Source organism: Heptranchias perlo, chromosome 5 (assembly GCF_035084215.1).
Source record: "Heptranchias perlo isolate sHepPer1 chromosome 5, sHepPer1.hap1, whole genome shotgun sequence".
Taxonomy (NCBI): domain Eukaryota; kingdom Metazoa; phylum Chordata; class Chondrichthyes; order Hexanchiformes; family Hexanchidae; genus Heptranchias; species Heptranchias perlo.
This window is the reverse complement of record NC_090329.1, coordinates 14982748-15005619: the sequence shown is the minus strand read 5'-3', so window position 1 is coordinate 15005619 and position 22872 is coordinate 14982748. Positions and strand designations below refer to the sequence as shown.

Below are 22872 nucleotides of genomic sequence, written 5' to 3'. Positions count from 1 at the left end.
AGAAGGTGGGGCACCCCAAAACCACTCGCCAAGGAGCATCCGAAGGCTCACCCCGCGGAAGGCCAAAGGAAAAATAGGTTAAAACATTTTCAGCTCCGAGGGGAGCCAAGCGCCATTTAGCAGGGGATTGATTACTTTCTCTCAGGAGCTCCTGCACTTCAGTCCCCATGCGAGCTTCCAGCTGGCCATGAGGTTCGCTGAGGCCTATGGAAGGCACAGAGGGTGAAATTTCTTGGGCAAGCCCGGGAATTCCTCCGGTCATGCCCCATGAAGTGGAGAGTAGAGCTGGATGGATGATCCCACTGAAGGCCAGAATTTAAAGCGCCAGTCTAAACTGGGGCTGGAATCCTGGCTGAACTGGGCCCCACCCCAAATCGCTGGCCCTCACAGCGGAAATCAGGCTTTCCACCCTCTCCGAGCCCAGGAATTTCAGGGCTGTCGTTCTTTTTGCACTTCAGTTGCGTTAAACATAAGAAACATAAGAAATAGGAGTAGGAGTAGGACATAAGGCCCCTCAAGCCTGCTCCGCATTCAATAAGATCATGACTGACCTTCGACCTCAACTCCACTTTCCCGCCCGACTCCCGTTTCCCTTGATTCCCCAAGAGTCCATATATTCAACAACTCAGCATCTATAACCCTCTGGAGTAAAGAATTCCAAAGATTCACAACCCTCTGTGTGAAGAAATTCCTCCTCATCTCAGTTTTAAATGGCAGACCCCTTATCCTGAGATTGTTATTTCTGCGATGCAGAAGTTCTGTTTGGAAACTTTTCAGGAATCCCTTTTTTAACCCCTTTTTTCTTTCTACCCCCTGAGTATTTCACCTCTCGGGAGGACCCTGGTTTCAGTTGCACTTTGACACCCTCCCCAGGTTCGCTTGGTCATTCTTCGTTTGTGAACCCGTACAGTGAGGTTTAGCAAAGTGTTGGACCATAGGGGACTCAGACCTGAGCCCAGAGCTGACCTCGTTCAGTATGCACACAGACCAACTGAATAGCAATCAGAATTACTCGCTGATTTTTCCTTTCCCTAGCCCAGTTGTAGTGCCCTATACATCGCTTATAACAGGCGTGTTCATGTGAATGTGATTTGCCCACTATACGTGATGGCCAGTATAACGTAGTAGCGTTAATAAAATTAAAAGTCCTTTCAATTACAGTTTTAAAGTCTGCCAGAGAGAGGACATTTAAAATTCACGCTTCAGCTTGTGCTAAAGACAGCTGAAACATCAATACAGAAAAAAGTGCTGAAAAAACACAGCAGGCCAAGACAGATGGGCTCATGTTTCAAATGACTATACATCTGCACATTAATGACTTTATTACAAACAGCAATGATTCAACAAGTGTTCTTGCATTCAGTGCACCTTGATGAGGTGCAAACTAGGGAGTAATCACAGCTGTTAAACGGAGCACTTAAGACGCTATAAGCGGCAACTTTAAAATTGACGTTAGTGCAAATGGGTAATTGTTATCCCTTCTTGGCCGATATAAGCGACTGCCCATTTTAAACGTGGACGTTTTAAGTGGTGGCGACTGTACTGCAATAAATTGGATAGCCCAGTGGTGAAGGATAGAATACTAGAGCCTGGTCTTCAGTTGCTTCCAAGCCTCTATTCACAGAGATCAACATCACCCACTCCACACCCTAGATAAGCTCTCTTATAAATAGTGATGTGGAGATGCCGGTGATGGACTGGGGTTGACAATTGTAAACAATTTTACAATACCAAGTTATAGTCCAACAAATTTATTTTAAATTTCACAAGCTTTCGGAGACTTCCTCCTTCCTCAGGTGAATACTCTTATAAATGGATACAAGAGAGTCCCCAGTCGATACGCACCACCTGAATACAATTAACACTCATTGATATAAATCACATGGATACAATTAACATGTACCACCATCCCAGCTGAGAGCAATTGACTCAGCACAGATAAGGATCAAATCTGGGGCCTTTTATGTCTCAGCAGCTCAGTAGTCTGTGCGTTTGCAAGACTTTGCTCCGGGGTTCAGAGTTTCACTCAATAGGAGCTCAGATCAAAAAATGGAGGTCACCGCTGACAATTTTCTAACCATAAGCCAAAAAATCGGGAGCACCGTGAATCATCCAATGCTCTGATTTGCAATTCCCATTGTGGTGTCATGCAATTTGAGAGCTACTGCTCCAGAAAACTGGCGCAATTGTTTTGACAGAATATTAGAGAGTAGCTCAAACGAATGTTATTCCAAACAGGAAGAAAACATATTTGGCCCAATCGTTTTTGTTAAATCTCGTAAGAAAAGATGTCTAATGAATCCTTTAATGTTTTGCAGAGAAGAAAGTCCCGCTATTCGGACCTGGATTTTGAAGTAAGTTTAAAGATGTTGAAATAGAGATGACCTTCAGTGTTTTGACATTTTATGTATTTTTCCAGCATGCAATTACCAGAGAACTCCGAGCTCTCACCAAGATTTATCTCGGTTGACGAGTTTGAGAACACTGCAGTGTTTCCCAATGGATAAAACAGCCTTGCTAAGCCTGTCTCCCAGTGCCTCTATCGAGAACACCCGTCAACAGCACATAAATTCTCAGCAGCCTCTTCTCAATGATTTTTCCACTGGAATTTGAATGACCGGAAGATTTTTCGCTGAGAGATAGCTTATTCTTCAATTGCTGTGATGTAGTGTCATTCCAAAAGGAATACAAGTGTGGTTCGGAGAAACTAAGAGATAGCGCAAAGTAAAGGTTATATCATTTGATCTACATAATTCATGCATTTGCAATTTGCTTACTAAAAGGCAATGTGCGACCATTGATTTTCTTAATTAACTTATTCCTAATCGTTATTTAAATCTCCTTCTCTACATGTCCTCCCAGTATCGTTGCTGTAAAATTAGCTAATTTCTTGGTTTTAGCTCATTTCTTTCATCTAATGTAATTGTGTGATTTGGATAAGATCTCACAATACAATTTAATGGCAGTGCAGTGGTTTACCGTGTAATATATTTGCTTTACAGAAAGTCATGCACACAAGAAAGCGACACATGGAACTATTTCAAGAGCTAAATCAAAAATTCCAGACTTTGGATAGGTTCCGTGAGCCACCAAATACAGGCAGTGTAGTAAGTAGAGATTCAGCACCTACTGGAGATATAAAAAAAGCTTTTACAATATTAGCATGACTGAGATTGTATTGCAGCCCATAATGTACTTACCCAGGTTTTTCTGTTTGATTATAAAGAATGAAAAAGCATGGACCGTGTCATCGGCAGGGTTTCAGAGGGGTAGTGGAAGTGTAAGTACAGTACCTGGATTAAGTGTGCTTGTCATATCCACATCTGCATGTGCCTCATCTCACTGTACCGTATCGTAGCTCTGTTTCATAACTCTGCTCCAGAGGTTGCAGTACTTGATGCAGAAACCCAGGTGAGGGGCTACGGCAGGACACCATCACGATTTGTGTCACCTCTTCTACTTTTTTTCACCCCACCAAGGTGAGCATATCTGAGGAAAAGGAGAGAATAAAACAAAAGAGTCTGTCAACAACAACAACTTGCATTTATATAGTGCCTTTAACGTAGTAAAACGTCTCAAGGCGCTTCACAGAAGCAATTATGAAACAAAATTTGACACCAAGCCACATAAAGAGATATTAGGTCAGGTGACCAAAAGCTTGGTCAAAGAGGTAGGTTTTAAGGAGCGTCTTAAAGGAGGAGAGAGATGTTTAGGGAGGGAATTCCAGAGCTTAAGACCTAGGCAGCTGAAGGCACGTCCGTCATTGGTGGGGTGATGAAAGTCAGGGGATGCACAAAAGGCCAGAATTGGAGGAGCGCAGAGATCTCGGAGGGTTGTAGGGCTGGAGGAGGTTACAGAGATGGAGAGGGCCGAAGCCATGGAGGGATTTGAAAACAAGGATGAGAATTTTAAAAAGTCAACACTTCAGGACACTGGAACATTCTTGTAAGACTTTAGTAGTGCACTTAATATATTAGGTTTAGCAGTACATTAGTATATTAGGTTAGCCAATTATTTAATTTCATTGTAAGGGAGAGTTTATTATCACCTCAGCCATCACTGTGAATTCTTGGTACTTGTTCCTTGAGATGAAATAGTTGAAAGGCTCCATATGCTTTATCAGTGAGTCATAGTCAGGCACCCTGTGAAGCACTTAACTCTTTTACTGGACACACAGCTTGCACAAGATGTAAGTCACCCTTGGCATACATCACAAAACTGTACCTCAATTCCTTTCATAATCTTGAACACTTCAAATACATCACCTCAAAGTCTCTTTTCCAAAGGGAACAAATCTTTAACCTTTCTGCATAAAATGAATTCCTGATGCTCAGAACCAACTGAGCTGATTTTCTACCAGTGTTGTTTTTCTTCCAGTCTGGGGAGTGCAATCTCAGTCTCTCCCATTTAGATTCCTCATCAGGAGCCAGGCTCCTCACCCGATTGCAGCAGTGTGCAGATGATCAGCTCCCCGCAGTTCGCTTGCAAAAAACAAGTGCCACTTGATCCAATGGCAGGTTCATAGACTCGTGTTCCGTGGGTCTACAATGCTCTCAGTTCTCTGCAGGTTGGGTCATTTGTACTTCGCAGTGTAGTTGATGAAGTGGGAACTGCATGCCTGCAGTCAGCTGCACTCCTCTAACCTGAAAATGCCTCGTTACCCTCTCGAGGGCAATGATCTTCCTATGATTAGACAACCACACTCCTCCAGATGTTGTCTAACCGAAGTCTTTATACAACAATGACTTGCATTTATATAGCACCTTTAACGTAGTAAGACGTCTCAAGGCACTTCACAGGAGTGTAATCAAACAAAATTTGAAAACCGAGCCAGATAAGGAGACATTAGGACAGGTGACCAAAAGCTTGGTCAAAGAGTTTTAAGGAGCATCTTAAAGGAGGAGAGAGAGGTAGGGAGCCAAAGAGGTTTAGGGAGGGAATTCCAGAGCTTAGGCAGCTGAAGGCACGGCCGCCAGTGGTGGAGCGATGAAAATCAGTCATGCGCAATAGGCCAGAATTGGAAGAGCGCAGAGATCTCGGTGGGTTGTAGGAGGTTACAGAGATAGGGAGGGGCGAGGCCATGGAGAGATTTGAAAATAAGGACGACAGAAACAATGAGACTTTTATCATTTGTACAGGCAGCCTATTTGAAATGGTGCCCCTTTTGTGTTTGAGTGTAGTTAGTAAAGCTCCAACTACCCCTAACTCTGTATTGATGTGTTTCCGCAGGACAACCCAACACCCAGCAAGCATGAATGGGATACTTACAAGAACCCTAGTGACTACCAACACTATTCGCCAATGAATGTATTGGATGCAGATGCAAAAGAAGCATTAGAATTAAGACAAGCAGAATGGGAAAAGTGTCTCTCCATACCCTTAGACGTGCAGGAAGGGGATTTTCAAACTGAAGTTTAAATTCAAAGTCAATCACAAGTAAAATCTCTTGCACTTGCACTTCAAAAATTTTTACGACGGCCTGGTCTGTATGTCTGGACTCTCTTAGAGTAATTTAGGGACTTTATGCACCAGGAATAAGATGTCCATGTCTTTAACATTTCTCACTACCTTATTTAGTGAGAATACAAGATGTACAATTATTACCATCATGTGTTGTACGTTAATGTGGAATGAATTTGTAAGGTAATCTTTATAGATAAACCTCAAGCAAAGATACATGTTGTAAAAGCTTCATTTGGTTTAGTTTTAAAAAGAAAACTTCACCGTGAAGCACAATGTATATATTTATGCAGTTTTTAAGATTTATAACAGTCTGTTTGGCCATTACTACACTTTTTACTTTATAATATAAAAGCAAACAATTTTCTGTCATTTAAATGAATGGTTGTTGAGCTACATTCTTCATTGCTTTCAATGCAATAAAGTAATACTCTCACTTTTATATGAATAATATATTTCACATCTTTATTATTGCAGATTTCACATGAAAGCGCAGAAATAGCTTTCTTGGCTGCAAACGTGTATAAAATATTTAAAATGTTGTATGGTGTAAATAAATTTTTGTCTACATATTAGTTTCATCTACTTCCTACATTTTGTAGATTTTCAGAGTCTGCATTTGACAATTATAGTTCACGGTGATTTCACAATTGTGAGTGTACCATTGGAACTGGATATTGCACGTCAAGTTAAAAAAAAAACAGGCACACCAAGTGAAAGATGGGCTGAAAACTTCTAACATGCAAATTTCTATTAGTACATGAGCTTTCCCAACGCCTTAGCGCGCAAATTGGCTGCTGCGTTTTCTACATTACAACACTGACTACACTCCAAAAAGCACTTCATTGACTGTAAAGTGCTTTGGGACGTCCTGAGGTCAGGAAAGGTGCTATATAAATGCAAGTTCTTTCTTAGTGAGTAAAGGAGCTGATCTCTACAAATCAGCACAGACAAGATTTGATTTCCCCTCTTGTGCTTGGGCAGCTGATCTCACCTGGGTCAACCGTAGGGGCTGCTGGGATAAGTGTCAATGTCCCTGGGGAAGGGTGGGAAGAAATTAGCCACTGTTCCCACTCCTGATTGTTATCCAGTGCCTCCCGCTGGAAAGTGGGAATTGGGTGAGAACAACAATTTGCATTTAACGTAGTGAAACATCCAAACAAAATTTGACACCGAGTCACATAAGGAGATGATAAGCTTGGCTAAAGAAGTAGGTTTTAAGGAGAATCTTAAAGCATGAGAGAGAGAGAGAGAGAGATACAGAGGCGGAGAGATTTATGGAGGGAATTCCAGAGCTTAGGGCCTAGGCAGCTGAAGGCACGGCCGCCAATGGTGGAGCGATTAAAATCGGGGATGCGCAAGAGGCCAGAATTGGAGGAGCGCAGAGATCTCAGAGGATTGTAGGGCTGGAGGAGGTTACAGAGATAGGGAGGGGCGAGGCCATGGAGGGATTTGAAAACAAGAATGAGAATTTTAAATTCGAGACAGAATCAGTCTCAGCTGTGACATCCACCCATGGTTGAATAGCGGCCCAAAACTCACTTGTCTAGGCTCACACATAAAATGAAATGCTGGAGCGTGACCACACTGATGCAGCGAGGCTCAGCGCCTTCAGGAGAGGAGGAAAGGAAATTTCACTGTTTGCAGCCTGTTGCTTTTCAGGCGGACTCTCTCTGCACTCTACTGCCACACTTGGCTTAACCATCTTAATCCAGATGAGGTGCCTGTCTCTCCACAGTTGAATCTACTACTCCTGAGTCATTCTTGAGGGTAAGGGCAATCTCAGACACCTCTCACCAACAAAAAAAAAGCCTCATTTTTGCCCCGTCCTCTACCCTCTCCACCTTCACCTCCAAAGCATTTATGGATTTTTCATCTCACAAGCCTGATATTATCCATGCAACTGCCAAAGCCATTTATTTTTCCTCCCCTCTTCCTCATCATACCAACCCCTGACTCCTTATCACTCTGTAGTTTCTCTCTCATCTCCCCACCATCACTAGACTCATTTCTTCCTTGAGACCTACTACCTGCTCTTTCAATCCCATGCCCACCCAATTCCTGACCACTCTACTACCTTTCCTTGCACCAATACTCGCAAACATCATTAATGGCTCCCTTTGCTCAGACACGTTCCCTTCAAAACTGCCATCATCTTCAAAATGCCCACCCTTGACCCTTATTTTCTCTCTAACTACTGCCCCATTTCCAATCTCCTTTTCCTATCCACTGTCCTTGGATTCTTCACCACCAACCCCCCACCCCGCCCTCCTCCTCCTCCATGCTTATCTGCCCCTCCGTTCTCTGAATCCCTTCAGTCTGACATCTGCCCTGGTCAAAGTCACCAAAGACACCCTGCAACGGTGGCCTGCTTTCCTCTAAATTCAACATTGTCAATCACTCTATCCTCCTCCACTGCTTCCCCTCAATGGTTCACCTTCATAGAACTGCCCTCACATGGTTCCATTCTTAACCTGTCCCAACACAAAGACCACATCTCCAGCAGTAAACTCTCCTCTAGTTCCCAAAATTCTGTCCTGGATCTGCTCCTTTTTACCATTTACGTGCTGCCCTTCCTCGATGTCATCCATAGTCTGGGGACAGTTTCCTCTTGTATGGTGATGACACCCAGCTCTACCTTTCCACCACCACCCTCGACTCCACAATCATCTCTGTGTTGTCAAAGCTGGATTAGTCAGAATTACCTCCAATTGAACATCTTATTTAGTTCCCAACAAAACTACCCTCGCTATTGACTGCACCATCCTCTCAGCTGACCACAGGAGCTGCACCAAAGCGTCGTGTTCAACCTCTAGCTGAGATTCAGACCCCCATATCCTAGCACTAAGATTGCTTACTTTCTCCTCTGCAACATTGCCCAACTCTGCCTTCCCCTCACTTCTACTGCTGCTGATTTTTTTTTATTCATTCATGGGATGTGGGCGTCGTCGGCAAGGCCAGCATTTATTGCCCATCCCTAATTGCCCTTGAGAAGATGGTGGTGAGCCGCCTTCTTGAACCGCTACAGTCCATGTGGTGAAGGTTCTCCCACAGTGCTGTTAGGTAGGGAGTTCCAGGATTTTGACCCAGCGATGATGAAGGAACGGCGATATATTTCCAACTCGAGATTGTGTGCGACTTGGAAGGGGAAAGTGCAGATTCTGTTTTAGGGTGGTGGATGGGGCGCCAATCAAGCGGGCTGCTTTGTCCTGGATGGTGTCGAGCTTCTTGTGTTGTTGGAGCTGCACTCATCCAGGCAAGTGGAGAGTATTCCATCACACGCCTGACTTGTGCCTTGTAGATGGTGGAAAGGCTTTGGGGAGTCAGGAGGTGAGTCACTCGCCGCAGAATACTCAGCCTCTGACCTGCTCTCATAGCCACAGTATTTATATCGCTGGTCCAGTTAAGTTTCTGGTCAATAGTGACCCCCAGGATGTTGATGGTGGGGGATTGGGCAATGGTAATGCCGTTGAATGTCAAGGGGAGGTGGTTAGACTCTCTTGTTGGAGATGGTCATTGCCTGGCACTTGTCTGGCGTGAACGTTACTTGCCACTTATCAGTACCCTCATCCATGCTTCTGTTACCTCAAGGCTTCATTTCTCCAATGCCCTCCTCATCAGCTTCCAAGCTGTCCCCCTGCACTCTATAATTCTGATACACAAACTCCAACGGACCACTATCTCTGGTGGACCAGACTGAGGATCACTAGCCAAGGCGAGGGGAGGCGTGCGTCAGGCTCGAGTATGGTTAAGTGCACCAATAAATAGATTAAATAATTGTTTATTTATCATCAGATTTCTTCACATACACAAATCTCACTTCAGGTGACATTAGTTCAGCAAAAGGCTGAATATAACAGAACAATTTACATCCACAACAGCAACATAGCCAAAAATATATCAGCTCACCCACAATCAATCCATTGTCCGCCAAGCAGGCAGCTGCAGATCATCAGCCTGGGGTCATCAGCAGCTGAGGTAAATCGGCAGCTAAGGTTTGTCTGCGTCAGTCTGCCTCAGGCATTCTGTTCATATCTAAACATTAACTGGGGTCTCTCAGACCCTCTCTCAGGGAGATATCTGTATACTGGGTAGTGGAAATTCCGCCAAAAAAGCTATTGAGGCTGGGGGTCAATTGAAAATTTTAAAACTCAAATTGATAGATTTTTATTAGGCAAGGGTGTAAAGGGTTACTGAACCAAAGCGGGTAAATGGAGTTACAGATCAGCCATGATCTAATTGAATGGCGGAACAGGCTCAAAGGGCTGAATGGCCTACTCCTGTTCCTATGTTCCTTGCTCCATGCTCACATTTTTCTCCACTTATTTCTAGGCTGTACACATTCTGGTAAATACATTTAGTTTTTTTTCTTTTTAGGGTTGCAAGTCTATAATTTGTGTTCCAAATAGTCTCCATCTCAACCCAGATTCAAGTTTCTCCCCTATCACTCCCTCCTAAGTCAAGACGCTACCTTGGATGATTCAACAGATTGTGCCTTCCCTGTGCTTGATCGAAGTTGACGCTCTAAGTTCTCAACTGTATGAAGAGATCATGCGTTAAATCATGTTTCCTTTACTGTTTCTTAAACTTGTAATCATGTCCCTGGGGTCTTTGTTTCTAGTTCAGCAGAAGGAACTTCCATTTCAGTTACTTTTTCTACTCTGCTGGTTTACCATCTCCAAAGTCTCTGAGAATGCAGTAAGTGTATCAGTCAGGCACCAAGTAGCATTTGCCTCAGCTGGATGGAACTGATAACCAGGGGACGTTTCTGAGGACATCCTGGTAAAGGAGTCGAGGAACTCATCGTAAAAATCAAGAGCAGTCACAGAATTTTAAGGTTGTTGCCTCTTGACTCCATCTCCTTCCCATGTTAAATCATTCTAAATATCCACCACCCTTTGAGTAAAGAGATTGTTTCTAACATTTGTTTAAAATTGATTTCTCAGTGGCTGAGATTTAAGACCCTTTGTCCTGTACTGGCCTGTCTTAACAAAAAACATTTTGGGTTCACCATATCCATGTTACTTCATAGTAAGGTGTCAGCCTTGGCTTAGTGAAAGCACTGTCACTTCCTCGTCAGAAGGTTGTGGATTCAACTCCAGAGACTTCAACAAATAAACTAGGCTGACACTTCTGGGCAGTATTCAGGGAGTGCTGCACTGTTGAGGTGCTGTCTTTCAGGTGAGACATTAAACCGAGGCCCTATTTGCTTTTGCAGGTAGACATAAAAGATTCCATGGCGCCCTTTGAAGAAGAGCAGGGGAGTTCTCCCATTGTCCTGGACAATAGTTATTCCCCCACCGACATCACTAAAACAGATTAACTGATCATTACCACTTTGCTGTTTGTGCGGTCTTGCTGTGCACAAAATGGCTGCTGGCACTAAACTCAACACTGCAAGAGTGACTACACTTCAAAAGTATTTAATTAGCTGTGACGTGCTTGAGAACATCCTGTGGCTGTGAAAAGTGCTATGAAATGCAAATTCTGTCTTCTTTCTTTATATACCACCATGGGAGTCTCTGTTAGCCATGTCTCTAGAAAAGGAAAGAAAGAACTTGCATTTATGTAACGCCTTTCAGAACCTCAGGACGTCCCAAAGCATTTTACAGCCAATGAATTACTTTTGAAGTGTAGTCACTGTTGCCATGTAGGAAATGCCTCTAGACCGTAAGGCCTGGTCTTTCCTCATAGCTCATCGCCTTTGCACTTTGGATTATTCTCCTTGCTTTACTCTTCACATTCGCCAATGCATTTATGTCCCATTTAAAGTGTGGAGAACCGAACTGTGCACTACTCCCATGTGAGGTCTGATAAATGCATAATAGAACCTATAAGAACCTATAGAGCTTATCAGCGATGAGCTCTGCAGACGAGTACTCTACTGTTCCGACAATGTATGCCAACATTCTGCTGGTTTTAATTTCTTCTCCACCTTGTTTCAACATTGAAAGTGACAAATCTGCTGCCCCTTGCAAAGTCTTCCTGTGCCAATTGCATTCCTTTCACTGAATACTAATACTTTTTCACCCAACATGCAATGATTTGCATTTGTCAGTATTAAATTTATCTTTCCTGCCTTCTGCAAATGAATCATGTCATCCTCCAGCTCTTATTGCACTCCCTGTTTTTATATTATGGGAGACCTACACTAACACTGACGCTTGAGTCTTGTCCAACCGGCTGCAACCAGAAGATTAAAAAATGGCTCTTCCCCATCGCCACCCCGTCAGGTGCAGCTTCTGGTTGCAACCAGCTGTATAAGACCCGGGCATCAGGAACCAGTGACTCCTAGCACAAGAGTGTCATAGTATAAAAGCAGTTTTAAAGTCACCCGCAAATACAACAAACTTGCAATTGGTTTCTACATCCAAGTCATTTATGTCACCAAAAACGCATTAGGGTTGCCAACTTTCAAGGATTGCCCTGGAGACTCCAGGAATTGAAGATTAATCTCCAGGACAATGCTGGGAGCAAACCCTGGAGAAAAGTTATAGGGGCGTTAAAAATATTATGTTCTTTCAACCCTTTTGTTTATTAGTTATAAAAATATAGGAGTCAGGAAAGAAAAGCCTGTTTGACTGACAGTTAAGAATAATCCAAAAGGGCATAATCTTAGAATAAGGGGCTCTTTCAAAACTGAGATGAGGAGAAACTTCTTCACTCAGAGGGTAGTAGGTCTGTGAAATTTGCTGCCCCAGGAAGCTGTGGAAGCTACATCATTGAATAAATTTAAAACAGAAATAGACAGTTTCCTAGAAGTAAAGGGAATTAGGGGTTACGGGGAGCGGGCAGGAAATTGGACATGAATTTAAATTTGAGGTTAGGATCAGATCAGCCATGATCTTATTGAATGGCGGAGCAGGCTCGAGGGGCCGATTGGCCTACTCCTGCTCCTATTTCTTATGTTCTTATGTAATGAAGAGTCTGTTCAATTGGCCTAGGGAGGCGGTGCGCCATGGGAATGGACATATTGGGCAACCAATGGGGGCGGGGCAGTTGGAGGGAGGCAGTCATGTGATGAAACTTCCAGCCAGAGTTGGGAACCCTAATTTACCTCCGTGGTATGATCCCTGAGTCTGGCACTACACCGCTCACACATACTCTTAATCCATTTTCTTATCCAGTTCAATATTCTACCTTGGGTGAGAAAATTACCGTTGTGACTTTCTGTGAGCTAATGAAGATCTGCCTGTGACAAAGGTACAGCCTGATCCATAACTCATCTCTTCTTCTGTTGCCTGAATCCCAGGCCTAGAAAGGGAACAATCCCTGCGCCTGAGTGGGGAGGCCCGAAGCACACCCAATATTGGGCCTCGGGCTTCATTTAAATGGGACCGGCGAACGCACTTGGAATTTTGGGCCACTGCATCGCCGGCAGTAAGAAAACAAGGGAAGGAAGAGGATTGGGAAGGAGGAGGTGGGTTACCGGTGGCAGGCAATGATCTGCAGGACGGCAATGCAGCCGGGAGAAGCACTCCTGCTCAGGTAAGTATTTTTTAAAAACTTACCTTTTTGGTAGACCTGGTTTTCCTGGTGCTCGCTGTGCTCAGGAAAACAACAGGGGGCCTCAAACAGGGTGTTAGACCCCTTATTTGCATATGTAAAGGGCCTAACCCCTGTTTCATGCACGGGTCCTGGACGCCTATTTTATTACCTATACCAATAAGGCGGGCGGCCAACTTCCAGCTCGTAATGAGCACGCGCTTCCTGCCCGCCATGTTGGAGGCGAAGGCTTCGGCACCCATTTAGTCCCGGAAAAACGGGCGTGGCGCCATCAGATTTCTAGGCCACAATTTGTGAATGAAAAGATTGGAGGGGGGGAGGGGGGAATGACCTTTACAAGTGAGGTCTAAAAATATACATGGGCGGGAAAATATTACCGTTACATTATTACTTCCTAGTCCGGAAGCGATTAGTGTGAGGGCCATTGTTTACTGTGTCCAAATGGAACTTGGATCTGAGTACAGATTATATGTCAGGTTTCCAGCCCTCCAGGATTGTCCAGGAGTCTCCAGGAATTGAAAGTTAATCTCTTAAAGTGGTGGGGCGGGAGGGAGGAGGGGGGTTTGCGGGGAGAGAAATTATCAAGAGTAAGAAAGGAAATGATCAAACTTTAAAAAAAAATGCTTTAAAGCTTAAGAAAGTGTATCCTAACTCTATGAAATTTAAAATAAGCACAGACAGATCGACTTTGTGTCAATGTGCGTTGCCTGGAGTTGCTGCAAGAACATTAACATTTTACCTCTGTTGCATCAGCTATTTAAATATATGCTGTTTTCTTCAAATAAAGATTTACACTGTAGCAACTAAGGAAAATGACATTGAACACTTCACCAAGGCCAGTGTTTCATCTTGCTCAAGTGTGGTCAATTGCCCTATAAAAGTACAGGGTGATGGATTTATTGCTGCTGAAGTCAACTGCTAATTTAGCACAGTCCCTGAGCAGAGCAACGCAGTACACAAGTTTGTCAAAGCTGTCTCCTGCAACTCGGCGTCAAACAAACACCCCGACTCGTGAATGTTAAAGAACTTTAGACAACATCCCGGCTGTAGTGCTGAAGACTTGTGCTCCAGAACTAGCCGCGCCTCTAGCCAAGCTGTTCCAGTACAGCTACAACATTGGCACCTAACCGACAATGTGGAAAATTGCCCAGGTATGTCCTGTCCACAAAAAGCAGGACAAATCCAATCCGGCCAATTACCGCCCCATCAGCCTACTCTCAATCATCAGCAAAGTGATGGAAGGTGTCGTCGACAGTGCTATCAATCGACACTTACTCACCAATAACCTGCTCATCGATGCTCAGTTTGGGTTCCGCCAGGACCAGCCGGCTCCAGACCTCATGACAGCCTTGGTCCAAACATGGACCAAAGAGCTAAATTCCAGAGGTGAGGAGAGAGTAACTGCCCTTGACATCAAGGCAGCATTTGACCGAGTGTGGCACCAAGGAGCCCTAGTAAAATTGAAGTCAATGGGAATCAGGGGGAAAACTCTCCAGTGGCTGGAGTAGCTAAGATAGAAGCCCATGGAATTGAGGGAAAAGTACGAACTTGGTTAGGAAATTGGCTGAGTGAAAGGCGACAGAGAGTAGGGATAATGGGTAAGAACTCACATTGGCAGGATGTGACTAGTGGAGTCCCGCAGGGATCTGTCTTGGGGCCTCAATTATTCACAATATTTATTAACGACTTAGATGAAGGCATAGAAAGTCTCATATCTAAGTTTGCCGATGACACAAAGATTGGTGGCATTGTAAGCAGTGTAGATGAAAACATAAAATTTCAAAGCGATATTGATAGATTAGGTGAATGGGCAAAACTGTGGCAAATGGAATTCAATGTAGACAACTGTGAGGTCATCCACTTTGGATCAAAAAAGGATAGAACAGGGTACTTTCTAAATAGTAAAAAGTTTAAAAACAGTGGATGTCCAAAGGGACTTAGGGGTTCAGGTACATAGATCATTGAAGTGTCATGAACAGGTGCAGAAAATAATCAAGAAGGCTAATGGAATGCTGGCCTTTATATCTGGAGGACTGGAGTACAAGGGGGTAGAAGTTATGCTGCAGCTATACAAAACCCTGGTTAGACCGCACCTGGAGTACTGTGAGCATTTCTGGGCACCGCACCTTCGGAAGGACATATTGGCCGTGGTGGGAGTGCAGCGTAGGTTTACTAGAATGATACCTGGACTTCAAGGGTTAAGTTACGAGGAGAGATTACACAAATTGGGGTTGTATTCTCTAGAGTTTCGAAGGTTAAGGGGTGATCTGATCGAAGTTTATAAGATATTAAGGGGAACGGAGAGGGTGGATAGAAAGAAACTATTTCCGCTGGTTGGGGATTCTAGGAGTAGGGGGCACAGTCTAAAAATTAGAGCCAGACCTTTCAGGAGTGAGATTAGAAAACATTTTTACACACAAAGGGTTGTAGAAGTTTGGAACTCTCTTCCGCAAACGGCAATTGATACTAGCTCAATTGTTAAATTTAAATCTGAGATAGATAGCTTTTTGGCAACCAAAGGCATTAAGGGATATGGGCCAAAGGCAGGTATATGGAGTTAGATCACAGATCAGCCATGATCTTATCAAATGGCGGAACAGGCACGAGGGGCTGAATGGCCTACTCCTGTTCCTATGTTCCTAGCACAAAGGAAGATGATAGTGGTTGTTGGAGGCCAATCATCTCAGCCCCAAGACATTGCTGCAGGAGTTCCTCAGGGCAGTGTCCTAGACCCAACAATCTTCAGCTGCTTCATCAATGACCTTCCCTCCATCATAAGGTCAGAAATGGAGATATTCGCTGATGATTGCACACTGTTCAGTTCCATTCTCAACCCCTCAGATAATGAAGCAGTCCGAGCCCGCATACAGCAAGACCTGGACAACATCCAGGCTTGGGCTGATAAGTGGCAGGTAACATTCGCGCCAGATAAGTGCCAGGCAATGACCATCTCCAATAAGAGAGAGTCTAACCACCTCCCCTTGACATTCAACGGCATTACCATCGCCGAATCCCCCACCATCAACATCTTCGGGGTCACCATTGACCAGAAACTTAACTGGACCAGCCATATAAATACTGTGGCTGCAAGAGCAGGTCAGAGGCTGGGTATTCTGCGGCGAGTGACTCACCTCCTGACTCCCCAAAGCCTTTCCACCATCTACAAGGCACAAGTCAGGAGTGTGATGGAATAATCTCCACTTGCCTGGATGAGTGCAGCTCCAACAACACTCAAGAAGCTCGACACCATCCAGGACAAAGCAGCCCGCTTGATTGGCACCCCATCCACCACCCTAAACATTCACTCCCTTCACCACCGGCGCACTGTGGCTGCAGTGTGTACCATCCACAGGATGCACTGCAGCAACTTGCCAAGGTTTCTTCGACAACACCTCCCAAACCCGCGACCTCTACCACCTAGAAAGACAAGGGCAGCAGGCACATGAGAACAACACCACCTGCACGTTCCCCTCCAAGTCACACACCATCCCGACTTGGAAATATATCACCATTCCTTCATCGTCGCTGGGTCAAAATCCTGGAACTCCCTTCCTAACAGCACTCTGGGAGAACCGTCACCACACGGACTGCAGCGGTTCAAGAAGGCGGCTCACCACCACCTTCTCAAGGGCAATTAGGGATGGGCAATAAATGCCGGCCTCGCCAACGACGCCCACATCCCATGAACGAATTTTTTAGTTATTGAGCAAAGAGCACCTTTACTTGCCGTCGAAATGGGAATGACCCAAAGTCCGATAAACAGTCTTTTAATTTACTGATGGCGATAAGCTAAAACGCTCAATTTGGAGTTAGTCAGAATTAACTAAATCTGTCACCTAATGATTGAGAATGTGACATCAGACACATTTAGTGTTGCCAACTCTGATTGGATGTATTCCTGGAGGTTTCATCACATGACCAACTGCCGCCAACTGCCCCGACCCCCCCACTCCCACCATTGGTCACCCAACACGTCCATCCTCATGGCACCTTCCCACAGCCAATCGGAAAGCGAAAAAACACTTTGTTACCCAATTGGATGGATGATTCTTGACTGTCAGTCAAACAGCCTTTTTTCCCATCTGCAATATTTTTATAACTAATAAGCGGAATTATTCGAAGAAAATGCAAAAACCTTTTTTTTTTAATAACCCTATGATTTTTCTCCTGGATTACTCACAGCAGTGTCCTGGAGGTTAATCTTCAATTCCTGGAGACTCCAGGCCAATCCTGGATGCAGACTGTTTAATTTGACAAATTGCATAGGTTTGCCATAAATAGATTATTGACCTCGAGTGGATGCCAAAGAGAAAAGTGGGATTTAATTTCCACAGCACTAAAATGAAGCCACCAGCTGTCTGGAAGACACTAGCTTCACTTCAACACATAAATGTTAGTACCTTTTCCATGAGGGAGACCGTATACTTTCATTGTGGTAAGTGTGAAATAATGGACTCTCACCTTCTCACCTTTGCGTCAGAAATTCATGTGTTTGACATTGTGATTTAGATTTGCAACATTGCGGACGTGAATTGGATCCACTCCATTCCCTCCCCTCATAATAACTACCTCAGTTAATCATTTTGTTTACTCAGCAATTTAGTGAGTACCTGATTTAGGATAACATGGTTAAGGCAGGAGTAGCTGAGTCACACAGACTGAGAAAGTTCCAGGTTGAGTCGGTACTGAATCAGTTGACTCCAGTTGGAGGAGGGTTGAGGATTGAGAAGGTAAGAATATCAGCCAGGGTCCTCACTCCTGATCGTTTTCCAGTGACCCCTGCTGGAACTCTGCATTTGGCAAAGGAGAGTATCTGGCCCGCACAGAAATGCCTCCCGACGCTCACTGCCGAGGATCATTCATGAATAATGGCAATTCGGGCAAGGTCCTAGCGAATGGCCGGTCACCTGTGAAGGAGCAGGAAGGCCCGGAAGGAGTCAATGGGTGATTTTCCCTTTAGATGCAGGCGGAGAAACTGGCCAATCAGGCGCAATGAAGCCAATGGAAAGGAAAATCAGGATAGGATGTATAACAGACGGCCCACCCATAACCGCCAAGCTTTCCGCCCGCATCCAAAGGGGAAAAAAACCCTCAATCCCTTCAGGAGAGGAGGGGAAAATAGTGCCAGGAGTACGCAAACCATCCTTACCACCTAAACACCACCATGGGTCAACGGATTCAAAATGAAATCTCATACAATTACCAAAAATAATAGTCACCTTAAATCAATCATCTCAATACAATATAAAAGAATTAAAACGAAGCCCCTTCTTTCCCACAAGGTTATGTGTGTTAGTGTTTCTGTATCAACGTATCAGTTCCATTTACACACGTTTAACAGCAGTGCCTGCAGAATTTTAATTGAAATAGAAAGCAATCTTATATTAGCAGTGTTTTACAGCCTATCAGGAAATTAATTTTACTGAAAACACTGCATAATGGTTGGGACATTTATAGAGTTCAGCTGCCACAGCTTAAAAGGAAGTATTTATGCTTTTTTATTCATAGTAAATGTTTAGCACCGGACTGCACAATTTGTAAGCAACACAGTCTTTTTTAGGGTAGTGGAAATCTGGAACAATTGAAAATTTCAAAACTGAGATTGATAGGTTTTTGCTGTCCAAGGGTATTGAGGATTGGGGAACCAAGGAGGGTGGATGGAGTTAAGGTACAGATCAGTCATGATCTAATTCAATGGCAGAACAGGCTCGAGGGGCTGAATGGTCTACTCCTGTTCCTATTTCTGCAAAAGAAAGAACTGGTCAATCAAACAACTGCATTTTCAAGCCAGCTCCTCTGGTTCCATCTTTCACATCTTCAATTGCCTGCTAGAGCACAAAATGGTGGTGCATTTATGGATATAATCGTTATTAAGGTGCTGCACTCTGCAGGGAAGCTTCAAATCATTCAAGTGCGCTTCCACGGGCCTGTTGGCCAATGTGATACTCCGACATAGGGTCCCTTTCATGGCAGGATACAGAGAGGGTTGCCACCTTCTGTACAGTTCCAAAAATGGCACAGGAAGCAGGGCTGAGGATGATTGACAGCAACAGCATGCAAAAAAATAAACAGCGTTGGGGTAGCCCAATGAGCATTGTATATATCTGTTGGTCTCTTCACAAGTAGGATACACTTATTCCTTTCTCCTAAGACACATTCACTGCAGTATTTATATTAATTGCACAGCTTTAAAAACATGAGCAGTTTCAATTCTAACAGAACTGCAAACCTCAAACCAAGGTGTCAGCCTTGGCTCAGTGGATAACACTCTCGCCTCTGACTCAGAAGGTTTTTGGGTTCAAGTCCCACTCCAGAGACTTGAGCACAAAATCCAGGCTCACACTTCATTGCAGTACTGAAGGGGTGCTGTCTTTCGGATGAGATGTTAAACGGTGACCCTGTCTGCCCTCTCAGGTGGACGTAACAGATTCCATGGCACTATTTCGGAGATGAGCAGGGGAGTTCTCCCTGATGTCCTGGCCATTATTGATCCTTCAACCAACATCAGTAAAACAGATTATCTGGTTATCATTATTTGTGGGACCTTGCTGTGCACAAATTGGCTGCCGTGTTTCCTGCATTACTACAGTGACTGGGGTACACTCCCACAGCTTCTAACTGGGACTGGGGTACAGTTGCACAGGTTCTAAGTGTGACTGGAGTACACTCCCACAGGTTCTAACTGGGATTGGGGTACACTCCCACAGGTTCTAACTGGGACTGGGGTACACTCCCACAGGTTCTAACTGGGACTGGGGTACACTCCCACAGGTTCTAACTGGGACTGGGGTACACTCCCACAGGTTCTAACTGGGACTGGGGTACAGTTGCACAGGTTCTAACTGGGACTGGGGTACACTCCCACAGGTTCTAACTGGGACTGGGGTACACTCCCACAGGTTCTAACTGGGACTGGGGTACACTCCCACAGGTTCTAACTGGGACTGGGGTACACTCCCACAGGTTCTAACTGGCACTGGGGTACACTCCCACAGGTTCTAACTGGGACTGGGGTACACTCCCACAGGTTCTAACTGGGACTGGGGTACACTCCCACAGGTTCTAACTGGGAATGGGGTACAGTACCACAGGTTCTAACTGGGACTGAGGTACACTCCCACAGGTTCTAACTGGGACTGGGGTACTAGAGAGAGACTGTACACCAGCACCAGTTAGAACCTGTGGGACTGAGAGAGAAACCAAGAAATTATAGACCTGTTAGTCTAACATCTGTTGTGGGGAGATTATTGGAATCTATAATTAAGGACAAAGTGACTGAGCACTTCAAGAAATTTGAGCTGATTAGAGAGAGCCAACATGGATTTGTAAAGGGTAGGTCATGTCTAACGAACCTAATTGAATTTTTTGATGAAGTAACTAAAGTAGTAGACAGGGGAATGTCCATGGATGTAGCTAATATGGACTTCCAGATGGCATTTGATAAGGTTCCACATAAGAGACTGTTAGCTAACATTAAAGCTCATGGAATCACAGGCAAATTATTGGCCTGGTTAGTAGATTGGTTAGAAAGTAGCAGACAGAGAGTAGGGATAATGGGTATGTAGTCGAATTGGAAGGAGGTAACTAGTGGTGTCCCACAAGAATCTGTGCTCGGGCCTCAAATATTCAGTATCTTTATTAATGATTTAGATAACACAATAGAGAGCCATATATCCGAGTTTGCCGATGACACAAAGATTAGTGGCACAGTAAGTAGTGTAGGCGGGAGCATAAAATTACAAAGAGACATTGATAGATTAAGTGAGTGGGCAAAACTGTGGCAGATGGATTTCAACGCAGGTAAGTGTGAGGTCATCCATTTTGGATCAAAAAAGGATCGATTGAGTATTTTTTAAATGGTGGAAAGCTAGGAACAGTGGAGGTCCAAAGAGATTTAGGTGTCCATGTACACAGATCACTAAAATGTAATAGACAGGTACAAAAAATAATCAAAGGCTAATGGATTGTTAGCCTTTATAACTAGAGGCCTAGAATATAAAGGGGAGGAAGTTTTGCTACAGTTATACAAAGTCCTGGTTAGACCACATCTGGGGTACTGTGTACAGTTCTGGGCACTGCACCTTAGAAAAGAGTGCAGCACAGATTCAGCAGAATGTTACCAGGGTTACAAGGGTTAGATTATGAGGAGAGATTATATAACCTGGTATTCCCTGGAATTTAGAAGGGTTAAGGGATGATATGATTGAGGTTTTCAGGATTTTGAAAGGAATTGATAGGATAGATAGAGAGAAACGTCTTCCGCTGGTGGGAGAGTCGAGGACAAGGAGACATGACCTTAAAATCAGAGCCAGGCCATTCAGGAGAGAAGTCGGGAAACACTTCTTCACGTAAAGAGTGGTAGAAGTGTGGAACTCTCTCCCTCAAAAAGCAGTAGATGCGAGCTCAATTAATAATTCTAAATCTGAGAGCGACAGATTTTTCCTTATTAAGGGATATGAAGCCAAGGCGGATAGATGGAGTTAGGATACAGATCAGCCATGATCTCATTGAATGGCAGAACAAGCTTGAGGGGCTGAATGGCCAACTGCTGTTGCTATGTTCCTATGTTCATACTCTCCCTTTCTTTGACCTCTGCTCCATGAACTCGCCCTGTCGGTAACCCCATTCTCAGCTGCCACCAAAAATTCGCAAGCATGCTGACTATGGGCCACTCGCTCTGGCAAACCTCCTTATTAATATTCCAGTTGGGGCGCATTTTGCCACAGCTCCCAATTTAATTAAACTATTTCTTACTCGGCCTGTCGGAGTTCCACAGTCCTCCAAAAGAAATCTCTTGCTCCCTGTCAGTCGTCCTTGGACTCCTTTCTTGATTTGACCACCAGATCAGCTGTCCTGAGACTTGTTGCTGCTACTCTTGGCACTCCCACTCCCACTCCCATTCCCATTCCCACTCCCATTCCCACTCCCACTCCCATTCCCACTCCCACTCTCCCTCTCTCTTTTACGGCACAAGGAAAGATCGGAGAAGAACATACAGCCAGCAGGGAGCTGTCATCCCTCTCTCACCTTGCTGCACCATACTCCTGCTTCCCTTTTGTCTATTAAGTTTGCCAACTCTGGTTGGACATATTCCTGGAGGTTTTATCAGATGATCTCCTGCCTCCAACTGCCCCACCCACTCAAACAGCTTTTTTTCCCCCATCTCCAATATTTTTATAACTAATAATGTTCAAAGAAAATGAAAAAAAGCACGCTCAATTTTTTTTCCATGCCCCTGTGATTTTCCTCCTGATTGCTCGCAGCAGTGTCCAGGATTTTAAACTTTAATTCCTGGAGACTCAGGACAATCCTGGAGGGTTGGCAACACTACCATGAGATTTTGAAGTGAGACGCTGGAGGTAGGTGGCCTTTACTTTGTAGTGGGAAGCTTTAAATATGCAGAAGCTACCCAGATTTTGCTTTTTAGTATTTAATATTCCTGGCCAAGATGTTGGAAAGGAGAGATTGTGGTGGGTCCAGTGACGCCTGCTTCCCCCCTCTTCAAAGCCCATGGAGCTCCGTGTTTGAGAGGTGTTCTTTTATCTGAAAAGATATCTCTGGCAGCTCTAACAGTCGCTGCCTGATCGGGAATCGGCCTAGTCCCCAGGCCGTAATGTCCAGGGATCTCCGTCTGGAGCTGAGAGCAGCTCTGTACTGATGCAGCTACTCCATCCCTCCCAAGGTCCTGAAAGTGGAGGGATGGGAAGAACGGTTACCGCCTTGGCTACAACACCTGCCCCTTATGTTCACATCACCCGCAAAGTAACAAATAGAAAATATCCTAAACTAGTAGAAGTTGGTGATGTGTTAGGTAGAGCTTCTGCTTCTGAGGGTATTGACTTGACAGCAGGAACTTGCTCGAAAAGTGAACAGCCGCCAAGCACCTCCCTCCCCTGCGACCTCTAC

The 22872-nt window shown here is 44.5% G+C and overlaps 1 protein-coding gene and 1 long non-coding RNA gene across 5 annotated transcripts in view; one reads left to right on the top strand and one right to left on the bottom strand.

The window, feature by feature from the left end:
• Nucleotides 1-6004, top strand: part of LOC137321595 (adhesion G protein-coupled receptor B3-like) — a 261507-nt gene extending 255503 nt beyond the window's left edge. For all 4 annotated transcript variants that reach the window (XM_067984040.1, XM_067984039.1, XM_067984038.1 and 1 more), the window contains 4 exons: nt 2319-2354; nt 3003-3107; nt 3227-3280; nt 5230-6004. In XM_067984040.1, the coding sequence (XP_067840141.1) occupies nt 2319-2354; nt 3003-3107; nt 3227-3280; nt 5230-5418 (384 nt within the window). In that variant the 3' untranslated portion in view covers nt 5419-6004. The remainder of the gene's footprint in view (nt 1-2318; nt 2355-3002; nt 3108-3226; nt 3281-5229) is intronic.
• LOC137321596 (uncharacterized) overlaps nt 1-22872 on the bottom strand; it is a 59612-nt gene that overhangs the window by 22110 nt on the left and 14630 nt on the right. Inside the window, exon 3 of the long non-coding RNA XR_010962865.1 lies at nt 3294-3489. This is a non-coding gene — a long non-coding RNA (uncharacterized lncRNA). The remainder of the gene's footprint in view (nt 1-3293; nt 3490-22872) is intronic.